Source organism: Fibroporia radiculosa, assembly GCF_000313525.1.
Source record: "Fibroporia radiculosa TFFH 294 genomic supercontigs, scaffold3721, whole genome shotgun sequence".
Classification (NCBI taxonomy): Eukaryota; Fungi; Basidiomycota; class Agaricomycetes; order Polyporales; family Fibroporiaceae; genus Fibroporia; species Fibroporia radiculosa.
In genome coordinates, this window is record NW_012133392.1 from 67,443 (window position 1) to 90,062 (window position 22,620).

The 22,620-nt window shown below is 51.6% G+C and overlaps 8 protein-coding genes across 8 annotated transcripts; 5 read left to right on the forward strand and 3 right to left on the reverse strand.

Annotated features, from left to right (window-relative positions):
* Positions 1-648: 648 nt before the first annotated feature.
* Positions 649-1,209, forward strand: FIBRA_04986 (uncharacterized protein; the record flags this gene model as incomplete). Its single annotated transcript, XM_012326765.1, has 4 exons — positions 649-790; positions 858-886; positions 943-1,062; positions 1,117-1,209. The coding sequence occupies 4 exons, from the start codon at positions 649-651 to the stop codon at positions 1,207-1,209; spliced, it is 384 nt and encodes a 127-aa protein (XP_012182155.1).
* A 282-nt stretch (positions 1,210-1,491) lies between these two features.
* FIBRA_04987 (uncharacterized protein) lies at positions 1,492-4,299 on the reverse strand (the record flags this gene model as incomplete). Its single annotated transcript, XM_012326766.1, has 15 exons — positions 1,492-1,577; positions 1,636-1,711; positions 1,767-1,796; positions 1,856-2,313; positions 2,372-2,441; positions 2,494-3,020; positions 3,078-3,208; positions 3,257-3,359; positions 3,408-3,423; positions 3,476-3,564; positions 3,614-3,864; positions 3,915-3,920; positions 3,977-4,042; positions 4,100-4,145; positions 4,200-4,299. 15 exons carry the CDS (start codon positions 4,297-4,299, stop codon positions 1,492-1,494), a joined length of 2,055 nt encoding a protein of 684 aa, XP_012182156.1.
* A 247-nt stretch (positions 4,300-4,546) lies between these two features.
* Positions 4,547-4,920, forward strand: FIBRA_04988 (uncharacterized protein; the record flags this gene model as incomplete). The annotated part of the gene is made up of 3 exons (XM_012326767.1): positions 4,547-4,583; positions 4,657-4,769; positions 4,828-4,920. 3 exons carry the CDS (start codon positions 4,547-4,549, stop codon positions 4,918-4,920), a joined length of 243 nt encoding a protein of 80 aa, XP_012182157.1.
* A 500-nt stretch (positions 4,921-5,420) lies between these two features.
* On the reverse strand, positions 5,421-8,487 carry FIBRA_04989 (uncharacterized protein; the record flags this gene model as incomplete). The annotated part of the gene is made up of 13 exons (XM_012326768.1): positions 5,421-5,990; positions 6,048-6,227; positions 6,285-6,401; positions 6,458-6,467; positions 6,521-6,702; positions 6,779-6,893; positions 6,946-7,036; positions 7,087-7,181; positions 7,239-7,397; positions 7,450-7,487; positions 7,547-7,767; positions 7,821-8,279; positions 8,340-8,487. 13 exons carry the CDS (start codon positions 8,485-8,487, stop codon positions 5,421-5,423), a joined length of 2,385 nt encoding a protein of 794 aa, XP_012182158.1.
* A 624-nt stretch (positions 8,488-9,111) lies between these two features.
* FIBRA_04990 (uncharacterized protein) lies at positions 9,112-10,544 on the forward strand (the record flags this gene model as incomplete). The annotated part of the gene is made up of 5 exons (XM_012326769.1): positions 9,112-9,219; positions 9,293-9,591; positions 9,677-9,855; positions 9,909-10,179; positions 10,235-10,544. 5 exons carry the CDS (start codon positions 9,112-9,114, stop codon positions 10,542-10,544), a joined length of 1,167 nt encoding a protein of 388 aa, XP_012182159.1.
* Positions 10,545-12,912: 2,368 nt separating this feature from the next.
* On the forward strand, positions 12,913-16,703 carry FIBRA_04991 (uncharacterized protein; the record flags this gene model as incomplete). The annotated part of the gene is made up of 11 exons (XM_012326770.1): positions 12,913-13,042; positions 13,102-13,297; positions 13,348-13,481; positions 13,536-14,007; positions 14,061-14,167; positions 14,230-14,788; positions 14,848-15,029; positions 15,092-15,769; positions 15,823-15,940; positions 15,994-16,412; positions 16,471-16,703. 11 exons carry the CDS (start codon positions 12,913-12,915, stop codon positions 16,701-16,703), a joined length of 3,228 nt encoding a protein of 1,075 aa, XP_012182160.1.
* A 509-nt stretch (positions 16,704-17,212) lies between these two features.
* On the reverse strand, positions 17,213-19,227 carry FIBRA_04992 (uncharacterized protein; the record flags this gene model as incomplete). The annotated part of the gene is made up of 8 exons (XM_012326771.1): positions 17,213-17,362; positions 17,419-17,643; positions 17,697-18,241; positions 18,292-18,648; positions 18,710-18,884; positions 18,948-19,064; positions 19,121-19,156; positions 19,213-19,227. The coding sequence occupies 8 exons, from the start codon at positions 19,225-19,227 to the stop codon at positions 17,213-17,215; spliced, it is 1,620 nt and encodes a 539-aa protein (XP_012182161.1).
* Positions 19,228-20,463: 1,236 nt separating this feature from the next.
* Positions 20,464-22,419, forward strand: FIBRA_04993 (uncharacterized protein; the record flags this gene model as incomplete). Its single annotated transcript, XM_012326772.1, has 5 exons — positions 20,464-20,483; positions 20,537-20,852; positions 20,926-21,205; positions 21,273-21,529; positions 21,622-22,419. 5 exons carry the CDS (start codon positions 20,464-20,466, stop codon positions 22,417-22,419), a joined length of 1,671 nt encoding a protein of 556 aa, XP_012182162.1.
* Positions 22,420-22,620: the final 201 nt, after the last annotated feature.

The window sequence follows — 22,620 nt, forward strand, 5'->3', positions numbered from 1 at the left end:
AGGGTTCGTCGCGCCGAGCATGACACGGCCGGTCTTCACGGCGTCGAGGCCCTCCCAGACCATGGCGACGACAGGGCCAGAGGCCATGTACTTGATCAGGCCGGGGAAGAAGGGCTTGCCTTTCAGGTCGGCGTAGTCTGTTCCGCGCCGATCTCCGTCAGGACCTCTGCGCGACAAGGACGGACACCACCACTCACGCTTCTCGAGGTGCTCGGGCGTCGCGTGGACGAGCTTGAGCGCGATGAGCTTGAAGCCGCGCTGCTCAAAGCGGCCGATGATGTTGCCCACGAGCCCGCGCTGGACACCGTCGGGCTGGAAAACGCAAGGCGGTCAGCCGGGCGCGCACACACGCCTCCGCCCCCGCGCGAGCGCACCTTGACCATGATGTAGGTGCGCTCCTTGACAGACATTGTGGGCGAGCTGGGTGTGTCGAGGGGGCGGGGGATGGATGGATGGATGGATAAAGAAACGCAGAATGAACGTGCTCAAGTTTTATAGCAGGCTCTGATCACTCCCAAATCGGGCGATCAAGCGGCCGCCACTGATCGCACACAGAGCCAAACACCGGGCAGGCTCGTCACGACCCGCGACGCCCGACAGCGCGCATTGCAAAGTTACTGTACTCCACTCTATAGACACATCCTCGCCATGGTCGGTGGCCCCCTCGGTCTCTCGCTCGCGCCCTTCATCACCAAGAACAGGACCCTCTACAGATGGGTCAAGCCCGTCGCCAACTGGTATGCCGACCTCTCCGGGTACAGGAAAATGGGCTACAAATATGACGACCTCCGTGCGTGTCTTTTGCTGCCCCTCACACTCACTCGCGACTCTGGCTCATTCTCCTGGTCCGCGCGCAGTCGTCGAGGAGCGCGATGACGTTCAGCGGGTCAGTACGATTGCACACATATACCTCTTGCATGCGTTCTGAGTTTCCAACTGCAGGCCCTCACGCGTCTGACCCCGCGCGAGCATTACGACCGCCAGTTCCGCCTGAAGCGCGCGTCGCACTGCAGTGTTCTCCACGACATCCTTCCCAAAGACCAGTGGATAAAGGCTGAGGAGGTTCGTTTCTTGCATCCCCGGCCCCATTTCGCTCGTCCTCATGGGTCATGTTAGGACGTCCGCTACCTCAAGCCTCATGTAGAGAGCGTGGAGAAGGAAGACCTCGAGAGGAAGGCTTGGGAGAACATGGTTATTGAGAGGAAATAGAAGTTCGCCGATTCAGACACGTCCTTCACACTGCGTACATTTTTCCTAATGAAATATCGTCCGTGGCCCCCCCCGCGCACTCAGCGGAGAAAGCCGCACTCAGTGATGACGGACTACTGCGAGAAGCCCGTCTGATAGACGTAAAATGATCGCATGCTATCACCACATGAGTAAGATGAAGAACTTCTATTGTCTGCTCCCTTGGGTACATGTTAATACACCTCTTTACACCGCTCTTGTACAGTAGTTTCTAATTTTTCGCAGGCACAAAATTCAGTAACCTCAAATCGCCTTGACCAGGGGCGAAATAACCTCTCCTCCCTTTTGCTTGTAGAAGGCGACAATCTTCTTGCCCACGGCCGCAAGGTCTACAGAAGTGTTTGAATACCCAACCTGAAAGAACCCGGAACTCATCCGAACACTTACTAGGACCAGTGATTCCGAACTTCTCATACACCTTCTGGTACGGGCCAGACGCACCCCAGCCGAAAAGACCAAATTGCTACAGACATCTATGAGTACACATGCGACTTGTGAGCAGAGGAGACATTTCTTACCTCATGGCTGTACTTCTGCCAGCCGAATGTCTAGAAAGTCATGGTAAGTCATGATAATTTAGCCTCGCCATTGTGAAGAATGAATTTACCGAGAGAGCTTCGACGGATAGAATAGGCGCGCCGCTCCTGAGCACGCTCAGGCGATACTCCGCAGGCTGTGAGTCGAAGATGGACCAGCACGGAAGACTGACGACCCGCGTCTTGACGCCCTGCGCCTTCAGGAGAGAAGCGGCTTCTAGAGCAATACTGACTTCACTGCCGCAGCTGACAATAGTCAAGTCCTCGCTCTGTTCCTCATGTACAACATATCCCCCCTTGGCCGCGCGCTCAATCGAGGAGGCCTCAAGGTTCGGGAGGTTCTGACGCGAAAGCGACAAGATAGAAGGAGTTTCCCTGCGTGTCAGGGCGACGTAATATGCGGCAGAGGTTTCATTGCCGTCAGCTGGACGCCAGAAGTCGAGGTTTGGGGTCGCACGGAAATGCGCAGCAGTTTCTATAGGCTGATGGGTGGGTCCGTCCTCACCAAGACCAATAGAATCGTGGGTAGCTATGGAAGCGAATATTCAGTGAAGGCAAGAGGTGGCTGCCACAGAGTCATGACGCACCAACCCAGATGACCTGGTGTTTGCTCAATGCCGACAGCCTGACTGCACCTGCAGCATACGACACAAAGTTCTATGACACTCATCAGCCGCAAGTACCCACGCAGTCGTCGCTATGCGCCTACCATGAACGTCGCAACGAAAGGAGTAACACCGCCGTATGCGTGCATGCCGTTCGCGATAGCACCCATACCGTGCTCACGGACACCGAATCGAATGTACGTTCCCTTGTAGTTTCCGAGACCTGTACTCTCGGGCTGGAAGTCTACCATGGCCTTCGTCCTCGTCAAGTTACTGCCCGTGAGGTCAGCAGAACCGCCCATCAATTCCGGAAGAACTGGGGTGATAGCAGTGAGCACAATCTCTGACAGTTTGCGGGACGCCTGGGCCGCATCTGACGCAGTGTACGTTGGCAACGACTTCTCCCAACCATCAGGCAGTTTGCCGGCAATACGCCGAGTGAGTTCTGCATACTCTTTGGGATATTTCTGGCCGTAAGAGGCGAGAAGTGCATCCCACTTCTTCTCGAGCGCTGCGCCACGGATTGCAATCTCCCCGTAAACTTTGTAGGTCTCTGTTGGGACGTAAAATGACTGATCAGCAGGGAGGCCGAATTTGGTCTTCAAGGCCTGGATGTCATCCGCCTTCAAAGCTACGGATGATTCAAGTTAAGTTCGGCTCAGGAGGTAGAGATGTAAAAATCACATACGAGCACCATGGACCCCGTGAGTGCCTTGCTGCTTGGAGCCGTAGCCTATCGTGGTTCTGAGGCGGATTAAGGTAGGCTTGTTCTTCACCTTTTGCGCTTCGACGATGGCATTGTAAATTCCCTCTAGGTCACTGTTGACATGTTTGATAAACTCTGCACATTATGAACGACCGACTCACTGGTCACCATCATCGACGTGGAGAACTTGCCAACCATAGGAAAGGAAGCGCTGTTCGACATTTTCAGTAAACGCAACAGCAGTGTCGCCATCGATAGAGATGTCTAAATCCCATCTTAGTGGTACTCATAGGAAAATAGCCATGATCTCACGGTTGTCATCATAGAACTATTCAAAGGTTGTGAGTAGAATACAATTTGTTAGGGAATTGTTGACTGACGTAAATTAAGTTTCCTAGCTGCAAGTGGCCAGCCAAACTGGCGGCTTCACTGGCAACACCCTCCATTAAACATCCATCACCCGTGAACACTGCCCTCAGGTCAGGCCCCACCTCTGTATCAATATGCACGCTACTCACCATATGTGTAGTTGTTGACCAGATCGAATCCATCCTTGTTAAAGGTTGCAGCCATATGGGCTTGGGCAATTCCCAAACCGACAGCATTTGCGAATCCTTGGCCAAGTGGTCCTGTAGTGACCTCAATGCCATCGGTATGTCCAGCCTCGGGGTGGCCAGGCGTTAAGGAGTTCAGCTGGCGGAACTGCTTAAGATCGTCCATAGACAACTTATACCCCATCAAATGGAGTAGGATGTATTGCAGCGCACAGCTATGATCATAGTGAGCTGTGCAGGTGCGTTACAATATAAAACGACGCACGCATGTCTGCATAAACAAAATCAGCAATCGACGACGAAACGCGACTTGTATCGGAAACCTACCCGTTCGATAGAACAAATCGATCGCGGTTGTACCACTTTGAGTTCTTGGGGTTCGCATTAAAAAAACTACCGAATGCAAGATCGGTACATGGAATACACTATAGGCAATGTAACCGTGCATACCGGGAGAACAGCACATGCGAAACGGGCGCCATTCCCATTGGAGCACCTATACGAGACGATCAGTACGCGGGGTAATCGACCGCCGGGGGGGCGCACGTACCGGGATGGCCAGAGTTCGCCTTGCCAACAACATCCGCGGCGAGCGCACGGATGGTCGCGATACAGATATCGTCTGTGGGTTGCTGGGTGAATTTGGACATGGGGATGGCAGTGAAGGGGAATGTGAGACGAATTTGACGCGAACGGCGCCGCGCCCGCGACGTACTTATAGCGCGACGGATCACGTGTGTCGGTCGGAATCGGACATCTCTGTCTTGGGAGTCTCGGTCAGGATATTTCTCATCCACGTCTCAATATTGTCGCTTCGTTCTCATCTCTCTTGGGTGTCTACGTCTGGTAGACGACGCCGGCGTTGCTGACAGGGCGTCGTATCAACCAAGTAGCGAAATGCACCCACAACTTTCTCAGGCTGACAAACGCATTGGTGCGTATCGCGGAGCTTTCATGCGGTACCAAATGGCATGCGTGGCTTTTTGTTGATGCCGTTCTCTGTGCAGTTTGCAAAGAGTTCATCCAGGCACTAGAGAATTGTCACGGCGACAGCTGGGCAAAGTGGACGGGTGGGTGCAACCAAATTAAACTCGATCTGAATATGTGTCTCAGGAAGGAGGTGAGCTCAAGGTATGGCTAGTCTGTCCTGCCTCATATTTTGAATGTTATGGATGTAGCGTGTCGAGCGCACTTCCAAGAACCGAGAGGGCGCCAAAGTACGGCGGCAGAAGACCGAGCAAGTCTGGAAAGAGCTTCACGACGAGGAATAATGCCAAATCTCCCTTCGTACCCAGATCCTCACTTGCCTTTGGTCACTGTGATTGGTCGCATGCCTTTGGTTTCGCAATTGTGGGATTGTGGCGTTCGTTCTTTCGACGAATGAACTCTACGGTTGAGCGAGCTTGATGAGATACGAACGGAATTCATCGTTCAACTAAGATGGCCTATATTACATTGGTCTGATAGTGATCTGCCTGTATATCCCATTTGCTGGTGGGATCTTCTGTGTAGAATCTTCCATTCATTGGAAGATTATCAGGCACTCTTCAGATACTTCCCAGCAATTAGCTCTATGTATTTGACCTCTTACATCTTCCTAAGTAGCCTGTAAATGGATTAGAACAATAGGCTTTACTCCAATTCCTCCATCAATATGAGCGATCCGGCATAGTTTCATGCACAAATAGTACAGTTTGAAGCTCTGGGAGACACGATAGCTACGTACGAATACAGGGCTTTCAGCAGCCAAATACATTCAGAATTGATCAGATCATAATTTGAGAGCGACTTCCATTTGACCATCGGAAATATCTGCCTTCACTTCTTGTCCGCCAGTGTACGCCCTGACAGTTGCTAGACCAAGGTTACCGGCAGCTACGCTCACAACTATCTCACTTCCTCTCCTCTCAGCACGCACCGTCCCGGCAATAGTGGCCCCATTTCCAGCTGGTACATCGGACTGAACTGTCTGTCCGTCTGCTAACTCGTAAACCTGCACCTCCAGCCCACGTGCATAGTCATAGTCTGGCCGACCTACTCCTCTTGGTCCCAGGCACAGCACCGTTCCTGGCCGCACCCAGACTGGAATTTCGTTCAGCGGGACAGCCTCCCGGACCCATGTCGGACCATCCACTGTGCGATTCGGATGGAAAAATGATGTCCAGCGTCCTGCGGGGATATAATACTCTGTATCCTCGCCTTGCGGGACGAATACGGGAGCGACCAGTAATGATGGGCCGAGCATGTACTGTCGGTCTAGGTAGTGGGTGGTTCGATCGGCCATGAACTCTAGGAACATGGCACGTTGGAGAGGATGGCCCCTGATCCGCGCTTGGATGGCCTAGATATTTGTAAGTACTTCAGTCCGTACTCAACTCTATGTTGTAGTAAGACTCACCAGATTATACAAGTATGGCATAAGCCTACTCTTTGCATCAAGGAAGTGGGCCATATAAACCGCTGCTTCTTCTCCGTAGTGCCAAGGAACGCGGTAAGACATGGAGCCGTGCAGGCGGGAGTGAGATGAGAAGAGACCATACGCAACCCAGCGATGGTAGATTTCCGGCGGTGGGTGGCCCTACGTATGGATCATATTCAGCTTCAGGACATGACGCAGTTGATGCTCGAATCATACCTCAAATCCTCCTATATCATGCGACGTGAAGGCAAATCCAGAGGCAGTCAGACTCAGACCTCCTCGCAACGTTTCGGCCATGGCTTCAAAGGTAGATTCGCAATCGCCTCCCCAATGCTACAGACGAGGAGGCTGAACACCATATAGCTGATTTTTTGTCTATGTCCACTTACCACTGGGAATCTATAGTTCGACAGTTCAGTGGAAGTCATCTCGATGGAGAGACCCGAATGTACCTCTGCCCACCAGCTGTTGCAGATCGCGCAAAAACAACCGCTTCACCGTTCCCAAAACGGCGCTCAAGCACCGAGAAAACCAGTTCATTATAAATAAGTGAATAAGCGTTGTGCATTCGCATGGCATCAGAACCGTCGTGGAAGACTACTGAAGCGTGAGGAATACGCTCTCCGAAGTCCGTCTGTGTAAAAATACGCATGGAAAATTCATATGTATTCAGTATTGGCGTGCTTGTGATTCAAGAGAAACAGAAAAACCTTGAATGTGTCCACCCCTAGGTCAATAAGAGCATCAAGCTTATCCTCGTACCATTTCCGCGCTGCTGGATTCGTGATATCGACAACACCTAGACCGGGCTGCCAGAGGTCCCATCTTCAACATCGTTGTATCAGCTCAAAAAATGATGGGATCTGGAGAAACATACTGCCAGGGTGTTCCATCTTTCCTTTTGATAAGATACCCTCCCTTTACTGCCTCCTGGAAGATTGGAGAAAGTTGAGAAATGTAGGGATTGACTGTGATCACTGAGGTAAGCCAAAGATAGCTGGGATCGTCGACAACTCACTCCAGACGCAGATTTTGACGCTGTATTTGCGTTTTATCTCTTCCAAGTACGCCCTCGGGTTGGGGAAACTGTCCGGGTCGAAGGTAAACGAACACCTTGGGCGAACGAATAAGTAAACCGACTATTGTGTGTGCGCTATTGCTGCGACCCACCACTCATACTGTTTCATCCAAAAGCAATCTAAATGAAACACGCGTACGGGGCAGCTTCGTTCTTGCATACCCTGCAGGAAACTAGACACGGTCTTCTCATCATACGAAGTCAGGAAGGATGTAGACAGCCAAAGTCCGAATGTCCATGTTGGCAGCAACCTACTCCAAAACGGTGTCTGATGATGCTGACATGAAGTTCAATGGGGCTCACGCTGGGCGACCCGTCATACGAGTATACCGATCGAGAATCTGGCGCCGGAATGTGGAATGGAATCAACCGCGGGGTTGCATGAAAGCTCGAAACACACCTCTAGTGGAGTAGCGCCGTATATGACGAAATATTCCAGACTTTCACCAGCTACACTCACGCCGACTCTACTGACCTTCTCACTACCTACTTCAACTTCCACCTCACCAGGATGATTTATGAAAACACCGTAACCCCGATTGGTGATGTAGAAAGGAACACATTTATACGCCTGCTCACTCGAGGTACCTCCATCTTGATTCCAGATACTCACAGACTGACCTGAAGTTCACGAATGCACCCAGGCAATTTACATAAGGGAAAAGAGAACTTACCATTCTTCACGAATGCGCCAAACTGCTCCCCCAGCCCATATACGAGCTCACCGGGAGAAAGATTCAGCTCGGAGTGTACATAGCGCACCGTGTCGGGCGTCGGCTCTGGTCGAGGGTTTGAGCTTAAGTCTGTAGCAAGGCAAGAGCTGTTCGCGGCACTTCGTATGGTCCATTTGTATGGGACATCATATACTGCCTGATGCTTGAATCCCGCGGAAGTAAGCGTCCGCGAGGGTGATCGGAACGTGACAGTGTACGGATTCTGCGTAATGTCAGCCGTTAAGTCGCCTGCTGTCAGCGACCAAGAATCTGTGCCCTGGGTGAGTGCTGCGGACGGAATTGGGGGGTCGTCTGGGAAGAGGGGAAAGTTGGGGGTCGGGTCGATATGCCTGAAGTGATCAATCTTTACTCCAATAATTCCGTCGGTGGGTGAGTGCACTCGGATGCTCAAGACGGGTCCTAAAAGTGAACATGGCGCTCAGAAGAGGGGGCAGACATACATATTTTAACTGTGCACACCAGCAAGCGTATCGCCGCGATGACGGATGAGTTTCGTTGAGACCTGTAAATCGTAGCCGTCGCCATTCGGAGTAGCCTGCACAACCTGGAGGCCAAAATGGCCCTTTACGCCGTTCTTGAGGAGCCAGAAACCGTCATTGAAGCGCATGGCTGCGGAATCCGAGGGTTACACGAACACAGTCCGAAGGTGATTTATTTATTCAAAGATGGCGGACCGCGGCAGCCGGATATCAAGGCCACATGAGCACTCTGGCTATTGATGAAGATGAAAAAAGGAACCGAAAGGTTCTGCATGAGGTGCAGACGGCGGCTGCCAGCGATGGTCGGAGCTGTGACATGAGCTTGTACCCGCGACGACGGAGTCGACGATCGCAAGTACTGCGTCGGAGCAACTTCGGCTACACAACCTGGACACACCCAATCACGTGGCGCGCGTTGCAGTGCAACATACAGCACCCACGTCCTATACATAGTCCAGCGTCGGTCCAGCAAGCCAAATTCTAAGCATCTCTCTCGGCCTCGATCTCAACGCGCGATAGTCAGGGTAAACGGGAGCAAACCCGCAAATTTCCGTTGCATGCCGAGTATTACTCATTCACAAATTACTAGGCAGGCGCCCACGATCAGTGATCTTAACTGAGTTGACTGCAGCTAGCCAGCTCCAGATATAAAGTCTCGAAGATCGAAGACGTCGGCAGTCTCGGGCATCCAGTCGACCCAGAGCGCGACTCGGGATCATTATCGTCAGAACGCCTTCCATAATCCACGAGAAATGTCCGTTATAGTAGCAGGCGCAGACACGCTGTGGAGGGAGACACCTTTGCTGTTCTCTCCACACATCTCCTCGCGGCTTGGATGCAATATATATCTCAAATTGGAGGTGAGCATGGGAACAGTGACGTGATACTGACGAGCTGACGCATTTGTCGCCCTCGCGCTGTGGACTGCGTTAGAATTTGCACCCTTCGCACTCTTTCAAGTTCCGCGGCATCTCGCACTTCATTCAGCACGCGATACGCACACACGGCCGTGGTGTACGCCTCGTTATTGCCTCCGGGGGAAACGCAGGCCTCGCAGCAGCTTGCGCTGCCAATACACTGAGTGTGCGATGCAAGGTGTTCCTTCCAGAAGGAGCGAGCAGCTCGGTGCTCGAATTCTTTGAGAAGGAATGCGCTGAGGTCGTGATAGAGGGAAAGTGCTACTTGCAGGCCTTGAAGAAGGCTGAGGAGATGGTCAAGACAGATCCCAACGCGTATGTGTTTCTCATACCAAGGACGATTCGCTGTTTCTGGATGTACCCGCGGCCGCACTGACCTTGTGCATACATTCTTCTGCAGCGTCATGGTACCTGCCTATGATGATCCTCTCCTGTGGGAGGGACATGGGTCAATGATTTCAGAGATTGTGCATCAGCTACCCAAAGGTACTAAGCCTGACGCTATATTCTGTAGCGTTGGCGGTGGTGGGCTGGCCGGAGGAGTGATGCATGGCTGTAAATCTGTCGGTTGGGATGATGGTCAGCTATTGACTCTTGTTTTCGTGTTCTATATACTCACCTGGTTCACGCAGTGCCGTTGATCACGCTGGAAACTCATGGATCCAATTGCTTCCATCAATCTCTCGCCCTAAATTCAACCATGCCTCCCGCGACGGATATGATCCCGAATGAAGCTGAGATCAAGCATATTGCTTCGCATGGGGTGAAAGTGGCCCATCTGCCAGTCCTCACGTCGCGTGCCTCGTCTCTGGGGGCATCCTCTCCTGCGCCAGGCGTAGTAAGAATGGCGCTGGATCGAGAAGGGGGAATCCGTAGTGTATGTGTATCGGATGAATTCGCAATGTTAGCAGCAGTACAGTTTTCAGGTGCGTCAACATCTCAATATACCCTTGCACAGGTTGCTCATGATTGAATATTCTAATTATGGCTGGGCACCAACCATTCGAAAAGAGGAGCACAAGATGATGGTCGAACTCGCATGCTCGACCACTTTGACTCCTGCATATTCACCAGCCCTATTTAATAAGCTGGTTTCACGCACCGCAACTGGAGAGCCAAAATCTGTCGTATTTATAGTTTGCGGCGGGTTCAAAATATCTCTGAAAGAGATAGAGGAATATCGAGACATCGCTGAAAGACAGCTGAAATCCGAGGGAGCATGGGACGTGGTGTGCGATGGTGAATGGTGGTCTATAGAGTACAAATGAGTGAAACGGACAGAGACCAGAGTATGCGAGAGGTTGTTCTAGAAATAGAATCGTCAGTATCCATCGGGAAAGATATAGTATGACTGACTGAACAGATCACGGCACAAGCATCTCTGGAAGCTTAAATCAGGTGTTCGTTTGCACTCGCAGCTGGGGCGTCTTCCCGCTGCTTCTCCAGTTTTCTCTCTGCTTTGCGTGCTCTGATTTTGGCTAATTCATCCTTGAGGGCACTCTTTTCGGTGGGCAAGTTCTAGTCCAATGCTGAATTATGACTTTTGAGCCTAGAAACTCTCGATTAACAGCGCACCGTTACTATGCGTTCATCCGAAGGAAATATTCTGTCCTTGTACTGAAACAGAGGAAGTTGTGTCAACCGGGCCGATGTTAGTTCTGCGCGCAGGAAGAAGAGGCGAAAGCAAAGAAAACATACCGAGACGACATGGCGGCCATACCAGTCGGGGTCTCCGAAATGCACCATCATGGCAATTGGAATGAAGAGATAGAAAGCAAACTTGAATACTTCCAGGTTCGGACCCCCCATAATGCACTGTGCGCACGACGTCGACCGTTGCACTGAGGAACGGCGCGAGGTCATTGTCTCACGTGCGCCGCGTTCGTTCATGCGGGCGCCATCAAGCGCCATTCGGACCCCGACTCATATCTCCATTATAGAGCTCAGATCCAAAAATCATCAGTTTTTAGCCTTTGTGTTCGCGCGATTTTGGTACTTCAAATGTTCGCGTTCGGATCTGGATGGTTTCGAATGACTCAATTTTCGTCCGCATAAGCGATCTATGGTCTCAAAAATCGCTAAAAATTGCGCAAAACTACGTGCGCACACAACACTGTATGAGTATCTAGAGCCAGGCTCTCACAAATGTTCTCGCAGTTCACTCTCATCTATTTTCATCCCATTCGATGCTGCACATTCGTTGCTCCATGGTGGAATAAAACTTACACTCTAGTCCTTGAATGCTGGAGTTCCCCTTTCTCCTCGAGAAGACGCATCAAATATCGATAAAATCTGCTGTGTGGAACGTCTTGCTTGGCAGGTCCCACAGCTCCTGATTATTTGCTTAGATACTAGTTATGTGAGCATCTTGCGGACAGCTACGTTGAGCTCTGTACCATAAAGACTCACCAATTTCCCTCTTGAGCGTGAACAATAGGATGCGGCGCTGACATGTTGGCATCGGTTTTGCTCTCCATTCGGGATGTGTCCTACAGCGTCAACGTCCAAGAGGAAATTCTCTGTACTCAAAGGTAACTGACAGAGGCAAATTCCATGACAAGATACTGGAACGAGCTCTGTCCGCGCACAGTGGACCATGCTCACAAGGCCAGTGACCTGTGTCTGCATTAGGATCTGAGCGCTAAGGCGATTTGCCAACCTAGGTCCTGCGCCATCCAAGCTCGCGCAGCAGCCAATGCTTCTCCTTCGATTCTCCTCATTTCAAATATACTCGACATCTGTCCCTAATGGCATGCGTACCGTCCGTCGTGTATATTGACCTTGCACATTCCAAACTCCTCGTTGATGCATAGTTTTAATCTGTTGTTTCCCCTGGCATTCACTGCGCCGACTGCAGTGACTGACCTCGGATTTATGGACTGCTATACAGGCTTCATAGGCCTTATGAGCGCGCGCTACATTGGCGATACAAGACTAGCATCGAAGCCTGGCCTAGTCCGACGTCAACCCCACTCCCCATTTCCAACTCCATGAAGTCCTGCTGGGTCCATCTGCCAATGTCAATTGAGTTTGGGAGTTTGACCGGTTTCTGCTTTCACCGGTTATGCCGAATGAAGACTTGTTGGCCAAAAGTGCCCAATTAGCCTGGACCCTTGCATTATCTCGTCTCGTAACCGGGCTCTAGTGCCGCTATTCTCCCGCTTTCCGCCACACCCAGCGTCCGCTGACTGTTTATGGACCTGCCTGTCGTAGTCGCTTTCCGCGGTAGGCTTTCCTTTCGCCATTTTGTCTCGTGGGCACGAGCGGAAGCCGGATCCCATACCGCTCCACACAGATTGGTATGCGCATGGTTGAGGTTCCAAGGCCTGTCGCCGATGTACTGTCCAACAACCTCGTTCGCTTCTGTTCAAGATCCTTGATTAGGCCTGGGATTATATCGGTGCCTTCTTGTTTCCGTTGCCTTGGCTGGTCAGTCGTCGCCAATGTCAATCCAATGCATGGAAGCCAGAGTGCCAACACATAGATAATTTCTCAAGGCCATGTGTATAAATGTGGCAGAGACCTTTGCAAAATTCCCCCAGCTTCGTCCATTCGTACTCCTCATCTTGACGATTCCTCTCCTGCAGTTCTGCCCTTTTCGATTGTCACCTTTGATCTCTCATAGCAATATCCAGAATGTGTGTTGGTGAAAATTGCGCTCCCCAGGCCGTTCATTATGTGAACGCGCAGCTTACCGCGCTCTATGAAAACGCTCTCGACTGCGTCAAAACTCACGACAACGCCGACAAGCCCGGCGAGCATTTCAGTACGTACTCTCTTACAATTGCTTGTCTTTGCATCGAATCTCATATGCATATACCGCAGAGTACTCCCATGCCCTAGCTGATTTTTCCTTCGTCGATCCATACATCAAAGGGCATCACACTATGTTTCAAGCTAATTTTGGGAAGCCTCGGCTTGAATTTATCTGTAACCACGACGCTGTCCTTCACCTTACCATCACAAAAGGATACTACCGTCTTGACTACAATAGATCTTCTACCATGGCTTATGCCGAAAAGTGGGAATGATTTTTCTCGGTTTACATGATCATCCTAACGCCTTATACAGGGATCGCTTGCAAATCCTCTCCGATGTGGAAGTTGCATTCCGCGTAGGGTTTTCCACACGCGAGCTACGCGGCAAGGACTCGAGTATCGGGAACGGTCAAAATCTCATCCAGCTGATCGTCCTCGATTTGCTCAGTAGGTCTTTTTCCTATATCGCTTTAAGGCATGAGTTAATTATCTTGTATTCAGAGGCACAGATGATCTCGGCAAAGCCTGCCATTATCATCGGCAGAGATGCATTCGTTCATTTTATGTCCCAGTATCTCAATTTCCTCCACCAGGCCGGGAATCACGTTCTCTTCTCGCTGCCAGATTTCGACGATGATCGTTACCGTCTGACCATCGACTACTCCCTCATGGGATCGCCAACCTTGGACGTCCAAGAAATTCATGGCATTAATGTCGAGAAGATCAACACGTATCTTTCGTCTGTCTGGCTCAAGTGTGCAATGGCTCTCGACAGCCCGGAAGATGTGACAGTGGACTGGAAGTCCACTATTCTCGCTGAGTATCGGAGTACCTGGTCGCTCCATGCTGATTCCGGCTTTCACTTCCATGTCCGCCTTGGGGCCCCTCGCGTGCAGCCTGTCTGCTCACGTGAGACTATCCTATATTTCACCATCGACGAGATATTGTTCTTCGAATCGGATGACCTCAGCGTGTGAGTGTGCTTTTTTCATATTACCCTTGATCATTATTCAACGGCTGTATCAGGGAAACGCAGTATCGCTATGGCGGCTGGGAAATTGCAATTCTAGTCGACATCGTACATGAGAAGAACTCGGACGGACATGTTACCAGCTGCAAACTCGATCTCACTAGTTTGTCGTCCCCAATAGGCTTACAAGGATTGTTTCTTACTCACACCATTTTGTTTTATCAGCGGCGCGTCCTTACCATCGCTTCTGTTCTTTTCCCAATATCGACAGCTCCAACGAATTGGAGCTGTCTTACTGCACTCGTATCCTCGAGTTTTTCACCTCAAGCTACCTCGATGTCTTGGAGAGCATAGACTTCCATGTCATTTATCACTTCGATGCTCGCTGGCAAAACTGGCACCTGTCCATTGAAAACGGGGACAGTATAGATGAAGGGCTGGATGAGGCCACCGAGGACTGGACGATCACCTCACAGAGTACTAACACCAAGGTCACGGCTTGGGTCGAGCGAATGACGCGATGCAACATGTTTGGATTCGACCAGGTCTCAGCCATCTCACAGTCGTCGATCAATGCTTTCTTTGCTTCCCTTTGGGCTATCGGCTCCTCGACGAAGGTGGTCGAACGCAGTGCTGCGTTGACCCACTGGCACTACGAGAAGTTCTTTTCCGCGTCGTTCAAGCCATTGACGGTTCGCCTGTTGAGCAATGGACGGGCGATCGTGTGGGTCCACATGAACCACGGACATATCAAGACGCTCAAGAATTGGAAGCCGTGGTCCGAGTTCGTGTTCTGGTATTTTTTCGATGACGTGGTACTGAGCAGTGATTACCGCAATGTAGGAGTGAAAATTACTCGTTCGAAGGTTGGCACCTTGCGTTCGAGGTGGAATTGAAGAAGTACGCCCATGCGGAGTTGGATGTCTCCAAGAGCTGGCTTGCAAAGTATGCAGAAACAGCTGTCTTCAAGGAGCACGGCGACTGTCAAGACCGTCACTTGGTCCATCTCGTTCTTGACTTTAAACGTACGTCTGTCTTCCAACCAGTTGAGATGTAGCGTGATTGGCTGATTGCTTCGCACGATCAGATGCCCAGTTTTTGCACGAGTTCTCGACGTTTGAGGGACTCTTCCAGATGGACGATCGTCGTCCCATCGACAAGGTGCAAGCCGCGGTTCACTATCTGAAGAGCCACTACCTACCGTACTTGGCACACTGGGGCTTGCACATCATCCACACCGTCCCTATCTGGACGTTTGGTTCCACCCTCCCTTCGTGCGCGCTGACAAGCGTCGCATTCCATGTCTACTCCAAGTTGACCATCACTCGTCAGAACTGGGCACATGTCTCCACCGCCCAGGAGCCTGTGATTGCCATCCTCGGCATGTCGAGCTTCCGCCCTCTTCCGTCCACGCAGCTCGAGTACTCCGCAGACTGGGTCGTCCGTGCTACCAAGGGCATTTCTTACGGCACCGTCTGTGTGTCCCGCGCAGCCTTCATGGAACAACGTCTGCTCCATCTCCTCGCACGTGTCAACGCGCTCACGACTGTCGTGCCCAAGTTCTCCGGCATTCACAACGGCGTCTGGAAGCTAGAACTGACGACCTGGGCAAAGCACGAATGGAAGTCTTCAGAGGACTGCAAGTGGGTCGCCGTACCCGCTGAGCATGATGGGTTCTCGAAATATGCCTGGCAACATCGTGACTGCTGGAAGTATGAGCACGAGGGCTCTGGCGATGTCGCGAATGGAACGTATGCCGTGTCTTGTAAGTGCACACCGTTTTGTTCTGATGTGCGTGACTAATATTCATTCTGGCAGGTCTCACGCGCAACTATGTGGAGCTTCCTAGGGGATCCCGGACCAAGTCTCTGGACATTAAGGTGTGGGGAGAAGTCGAGGTCGAGATGACATTTGCATCCGCCTTGCAGCGTGGAAGGTAAGACTTTGAACCGAATAGCCAGTAACAATACTCACCGAACGTGTAACCAGTGCGAAATCCTCTTCTACCTGGAACACTTCACTGTGTCTCCAGAACGATACCGACGGGCTCAAGTTGAGGGTCATCGGCTCTCCCAATCCCGTTATTAAAAAGACCACGTACACCGGCGACAGAGCATCAGAGATGTTCACTGATCTGGAGACCAGTCTGCGAGCCCAGCTTCCTGGTACTATCGACTTCCGAGAGGTTCGCCAGGAGCTCCAAGCCTTCGAAGGTGTATGGAAATATGGGTACGCCGGGATGCAGACTTACTGTCTCTCAAATCCTGTCTTCACTGCCCTCGGCGACATCATGTTTGAGCTTCGCCCTCACATCCAACAAGTGGTCGGCACTGCCAGTAGTGCCCAACGTCAAGTCAGCTCGGCTAGTTTGCGTGGTCCGAGTGCCAGCATCCGCTCGCGTTCGTCCTGTAAGTGTGCATACGTTCCACAGTTTTCGCTCCCTGCTGATGTCCGTATTTGTTGTAGTCTTCGGAAAAGTGAAGGAGGTGGTCAACTCTGCTCTATCGGATGGCCATGTGAACGGCGACAAAGGCGATGCGCACAAAGAGGCTCCCGTCAACGGCAATGGGACACACGGTGGAAAAGTGTACGCAGCCAATGCCATGACGCTTCCGGTAGGAGATGCAAAGGGCGGTGGGACTGGAGAACTTGAAGTAGACGAGTTGTCATTTCGGGTGTCTGAGGTTGTCGTGGCATAAGATGCTCTGCCTATTTTCGTGTTCCTGCTGTTGCTGTGATTGCGATTGCATTTAGGCCATATACATAGCTTACTCCTTGATACTGCTACATTGAACACCAGTTAAGATTACAGTCAAGTGAGGCCCTGCATATACTTGAAATATTCCAAAGCCCTCAATGTTTGACATGGGATGACTCACCTAGGTCGACAGTGAAAGGTCAAAAGAGCCGCAAGCCGCCTGTTCGAATGATGATTACATACAGGAAGCTAACCACGATTCCGAGTCATCGTCATCACCCGAAAATTACTTACAACCAAGCTCAAAGGTAGAACACACCCCTGGACTCCATACACCCAGCTAGTCATACGAGCAGGAGAAATCACCACGTACGAAGGAAAATTCGAATAAAACTTACAGAATTCTCCAACAAGGTAACATACATATATCTCATCCATCGAACTGCACTAACGTACATGCGCCAACTAATCGTTCTGCTCAGCGGATTTTTCACGACGTATCGACAACGCTCAGCACTGCTTAGCATACGTTCCACTCGACTTGCTACCGGACCCTTCGTCAAGTTTGCCATGATGGCCCTCGACAGTTTTGCGAGACCCAAGGATGTTCAAGGCGTGTGTCGGCGAGTCTTGCTTCGCTAGCTCCTCTGCAACTTCAATCTGTGCAAATAAAACTTGTTAGGACGGCCACGAATTCTACTCGAAAGACCACTCACAATATCGGCGACGAGCCGGTCGATCATGACTGCACCCAGGTTCTCGCGCACAACGACACGCAAAATGTCCATGTCTTCCAAAGCCGGAGCGAGCTCGTAGTTGGGGACAATCCAGCCCTTCGCACGTAGCAACGTCTGAACCCAGCGCTGCTGCACGTCCGGATTCTGTTCCCGATACTCGTCTGAGAAACGGAAAGCGACTACCGGCAAGCCTGGAACGTAGTTCTGTATATGGTGAAAATCAGTCAAACTCCAGGATGCAACCTCTACGATCGTACCTCTATATTGCCCTCGTCGAATCCAATTGTTTGCTTAGCGGCGGTCAAGGTGCTTTCCACAGGCCGGTGTATATCGCTGAGGACCTTGAACAGTCTACTCTTCTCAAGAGCGCGGCTCAACAACCGCGCGTTCTGCATATCGGCGAGCGCAACTGCACGATATCCCTCGAAACCGAGGTGTACAAAATTGAAGTACTGGGCAATAATCGGGTGTGCCGGCCGAGAAAAGTTCAAGGAAAACGAGTATTCGACTGAGCCCAAGTAGTGCAGCTCAAAAATGAGATCCTTCGGCAGATATTCCTTTGAACGCCAGACCACCCAGCCTACGCCGACATAAGATAAGCCGAATTTGTGTCCAGACGTGTTGATTGAGACGACGCGAGGGATGCGGAAGTCCCAGGTAAGCTTGGGTGTTGCGAAGGGTGCGACAAATCCTCCGGATGCAGCGTCAACATGGATGGGAACCGAGTGCCCTGTGCGCTGCTCGTACTCGTCTAGGAGTTCAGCCATCTCCTGCACAGGTTCATAATGACCGGTATAAGTGCCTGTCGAAGTGTGAGAACATGTACGTCTTCTAATTGTATGCAACACTCACTGCCGAGAATGACATACACGCCGATTGTATTTTCGTCGACGAACTCCATTGCCTTCTTTGGATCGAGACGGTAATGACTCTCCACGGATATGGGCACTAGGCGCATCTCAACATCGAAGTAGCGAGCAAATTTCTCCAGAGCGACCTGGGCATTGGCACCCATGATGATGTTTGGGCCAGGTTCATGAATCGATTTTCCCGCTTGCTTGCGTGCTTCTTGCCAACGACGCTTCATAGCGAGACCACCCAGCTGAATGGCCTCAGATGAACCGGTGGTCGCAGTGCCGATTGCATTTTGGGCGCGGGGGGCGTGCCAAAGGTCGGCAAGGATGGAAACACATCGAGTATGAATGACCTCTGTCACACATTCAAATTAACAGATGAGTCTCATGTCGTACCTAAGGAAACAGGGGCGCACGGGTCATAGGGTACTCATCCTGATCAATGAGGTTTTTGGATATGTTTTCAAGCATAAGTTGGTCTGCCTGCTTGGGCATCCACGTGTGCACAAAAGACGCGAGATTCAAGGTAGGGGTGCCATCGAGGGTGAGTTCGTCGTGGATGAGTTGATAAGTAGCCTCGGCATCAGTGCCCTGCGGGAGGAATAAGGAGCAAGCTAAGGACAACGAAAGTTCAGCCAACGAAGAAAAACAGACCTTGGAGGGGAGCTTGTATTTGGGAATGGGCTGGACGCCGTAACGCGCTCCATAGGGGTGAGTGGCCTCATGACCAGTGGAACTGTGAACGAATTTCTTATGCTTTTGATGATGATCCTATGGAAGATGGCAGGTGTCAGACGCGGAAGAAGCGAGAAAATCAAGTTATGTACCTGAGAGGCTTTAATGAGGCTGTCGGAATTGAGGTGCTATGGGGAGAATTAGAATAAGTCGCATCGGACTTGTGGGTGAAGGAGGGACAAACTTTGGAGAGAGACATGTTTTACGGCAGCGAGTGGGTAGAGACGAAAGAGGGGGATGGGAGGGAGTGACGATACGGAGGGACTTTATATGGCGTCGAGATGGAGGTCATTAGGAATTTGCAATGACATCATTGACAACAGGGACTGGTGAAATTGTAGCCAGTCTCACTGGACGAGGGGTCTGATGGCAAGGAAGCTTGGAGCATTCGGCTGGATACTTTCTGGCCATGTTTTCGCGTGCAGTGGTGTTTTGTGCCTTTCCATCGTCGGCCCAGCCGCAGTCGAGCCGCACCGAGCACGAAACGTCTGGTCACGTGCATGACACAGACCTTTTGCCCTCCAAGCCGCATTTGCCAATTGACGGACTGATGCTACCAACGTGTGAGACCTTGCGGTCGAATTTGCAGTGAAATACCACCCCACATCCACGTACAGCCCCGCTCGAACTATCCGACATCAGCCTCATGATCACCAGTGCCTCCTTTGACCTTAGTCTGCTCACCACAATCAACTCCGGGCCTTTCTCACCCTGGGGTCTGACACTATCATAGAGGGCCGCAGCTCCTCTACATGAGGCTTTCGCGCTCATACTTGATCAATATTTCAGTCCAGCCCGTTATAACGACATTGTGCTGTAATTAGCTCCCGGCAATACCATCCGAGGAGCCACCGACTGCAGTCGACGGACAGCCGCATCGTCATCATATTCTCCCTGCGCAGCCACCCCTGACGACGCTATCTGAACATTGCACCACCAACGAACCTTGAGACGCAATCTGGAAACCCAAAGGATTTGATCAACTAATTTCACGTAGATGTGGCACGCTGCGCTTTCAAATCCGATTCGTTCGCGCAATTGCATGCGAATGTCCCTCCAGGAACCTGTGAAGGGGGTTGGCTGACTAGCAGAGATGGCAATGACGCACACAATGAATGGACATTTGAATAATTGAGAAAGTGTACCACTAGCCTCGAATTAACACCCCTAGGCATAGATTCATTTGTCAAGCCCCCAGAGTGTAAGACAAGGGACATCATGCCATCGTACCTCCTTAACGTTACAAGACCGACCAGTCAAGCTTCAAGGCGCATTACGTTGGTCAAAGGGGCGGAGCGACTGAGCGCCCATAGGCGCTAGGACAAACACGACCACATTTACGCGACGCGGGACTCGGACTCGGCGCGTCTCGCTCGTTCTCTACATCGCGTTCTTGGTCCAGTCTTCTCACCTCTGTCCTTTCAGCACAGGCGATATGTCAGTAATAGATCCTTTGTAAGCTACTCGTCTCCTCTCCCATCAACTTGGGTCACGCTTACACCCGAAAGGCCTGTCCCAGATCCCCTACCATCGCGTGTACCGACAGCTGTTCTTGCCCCGTCGCCACACACGCCCTCTTTTGTGCTGGGGGCGGCAAACCGGTCCTACAAGCACCAATATGCGAGCATATACTTTGTACGCTTACAACTCCTTCGCAAGTTTGTTCTCGCACGCGCGCGACGGCGGTGGCGGGGCCTTTCAGGCAATCCTGTCTTCGTTCCGCGCGTGCTGGATGTCGAAAAGGGTAATCTCTGCTACATCATTGGTACCGTGTACCTCGATATGCCTCTAAAACCGAACGTCCTTGAGGATCTTGCTCGTGATGTGCGTCTTTTGTCCTCTTCGATTCTTGCGCACACTAACTGCATTCTCCTGATCCGGTATTCCGTACTCCTAGCACAGTCTGCCTGCTCCAGCGCCACGTCCAAAATATCACTCGGAAGATGACCAAGTTACACTGGAGGACGAATCTGGGCGAATTGTTCTCGTTGGTGCCCCTCTGCGCGCCGCGCAACTCGTAACCGGCGTTGTGCTAGGCGTGCTCGGTGCCGAGACCAATGGCGGTGAGTTTGAGGTCATCGACGTGTGCTACGCGGGGATGGCGCCGCAGCCGGATTCCGACGTTAGCTGGGAGCAAAGCGGTGCCACGGGTGCCGCAGACGCCATGGACGTGGATGGTGAGTGCCATCTGCCGTACAACCTACATGAGTGTCATATACTTGAGGACTGAGGTACATTAAATAGGTGCGCCCCGGCAAATACAAATCGAGGGGCAAGAGACAGATGAATGGATTGCGCTTGTGTCTGGCTTGGAGATTGGCGCGTCGTCTCCAGCGGATGCGCAAATTCAAATGATGGTTGAATACCTCGCGGGCGAAGCGGGCGGTCTATATGATCAAGTGACATCTGCGCGCATATCACGTTTGATAATCGCTGGAAACTCTCTAGCTCCCATCGTTAATACCAACACGAACGAAGAGGAGAGAGCTGAACGGAAAGCGGTGCGTTCTCAAGTTTCCATTCTGATCTATATGTGAGACTGACGTGATGGTGGATGCCGTATGGGATTATATTTATATTCTTCCAAATTCAGCGACGATACGGGCACGACACAGCGAATTTCTCACCACAACCGTCTCTGATACTGTCCGAATACCTCCATGATATTGCACGCGCGATGCCTGTGCACATTCTCCCAGGTGCATCAGATCCAGCCGGCACACTCCTTCCACAACAGCCTTTCCCTCGTGCCATGTTCCGTGGCGCATCAGCCTTTTCATCTTTTTCCTGCGAGACAAATCCCACTTATATTCACCTTGGGCCTTCCGCGTTTGATGCACTACAGGAGACATCCCCGCAGAACACGAAAGGCAAAAAGGCCTCTACATCCGCGTTCGCGTCTGGGGTCCCCTCGGCCAGCGGTAGCTGCACTCCCTCACGCACGCTACTCGTCTCGTCCGGGCAACCAGTTGATGATATGTTCAAGTACCTTTCTTCGCCACCTGCGACGCGCCTCTCAATCGCCACGTCTACTCTCCGCTGGCGGCACCTCGCGCCGACTGCGCCAGACACGCTGTGGTGTCACCCATACTTCGGTGCGGACCCATTCGCTATTCGCGAGACGCCGGACGTGTACGTCGTCGGAAATCAGCCTGGGTTCGGGACGCGAGTCGTCACGGAGCGTGGATGGGGGACTGATTCAGATGCTGTCTCAGATGAAGTAGAGGAAGAGGGGCTGGAGGGCGAGGGGAGGGACAAACGATGTCGTGTGGTGCTCGTCCCTGGCTTCAGGGAGACGGGTATACTGGTTCTTTTAAATATGCGGACGTTGGCAGTGCGGACAGTGCAGTTTGCGGTGGAAGGTATGAGTGCTGGCGGCAGTGAGACGTGAGATGGAGATTACCGGTATGTTTGTTTTATTTTGCCGTGAGCTTGGCTCAAAAAATTAGGCTGTACTGATCTGCACAGTACCCTTCACTTATTGCACCCTATTTTGCAAAACCTTCAGACGATGTCCAATCTGCGTTGCATTGGCACTGATCATACGAATCAAACGTTATAATATCCTTTTGGCTGGTTGGCTTTGTCATTC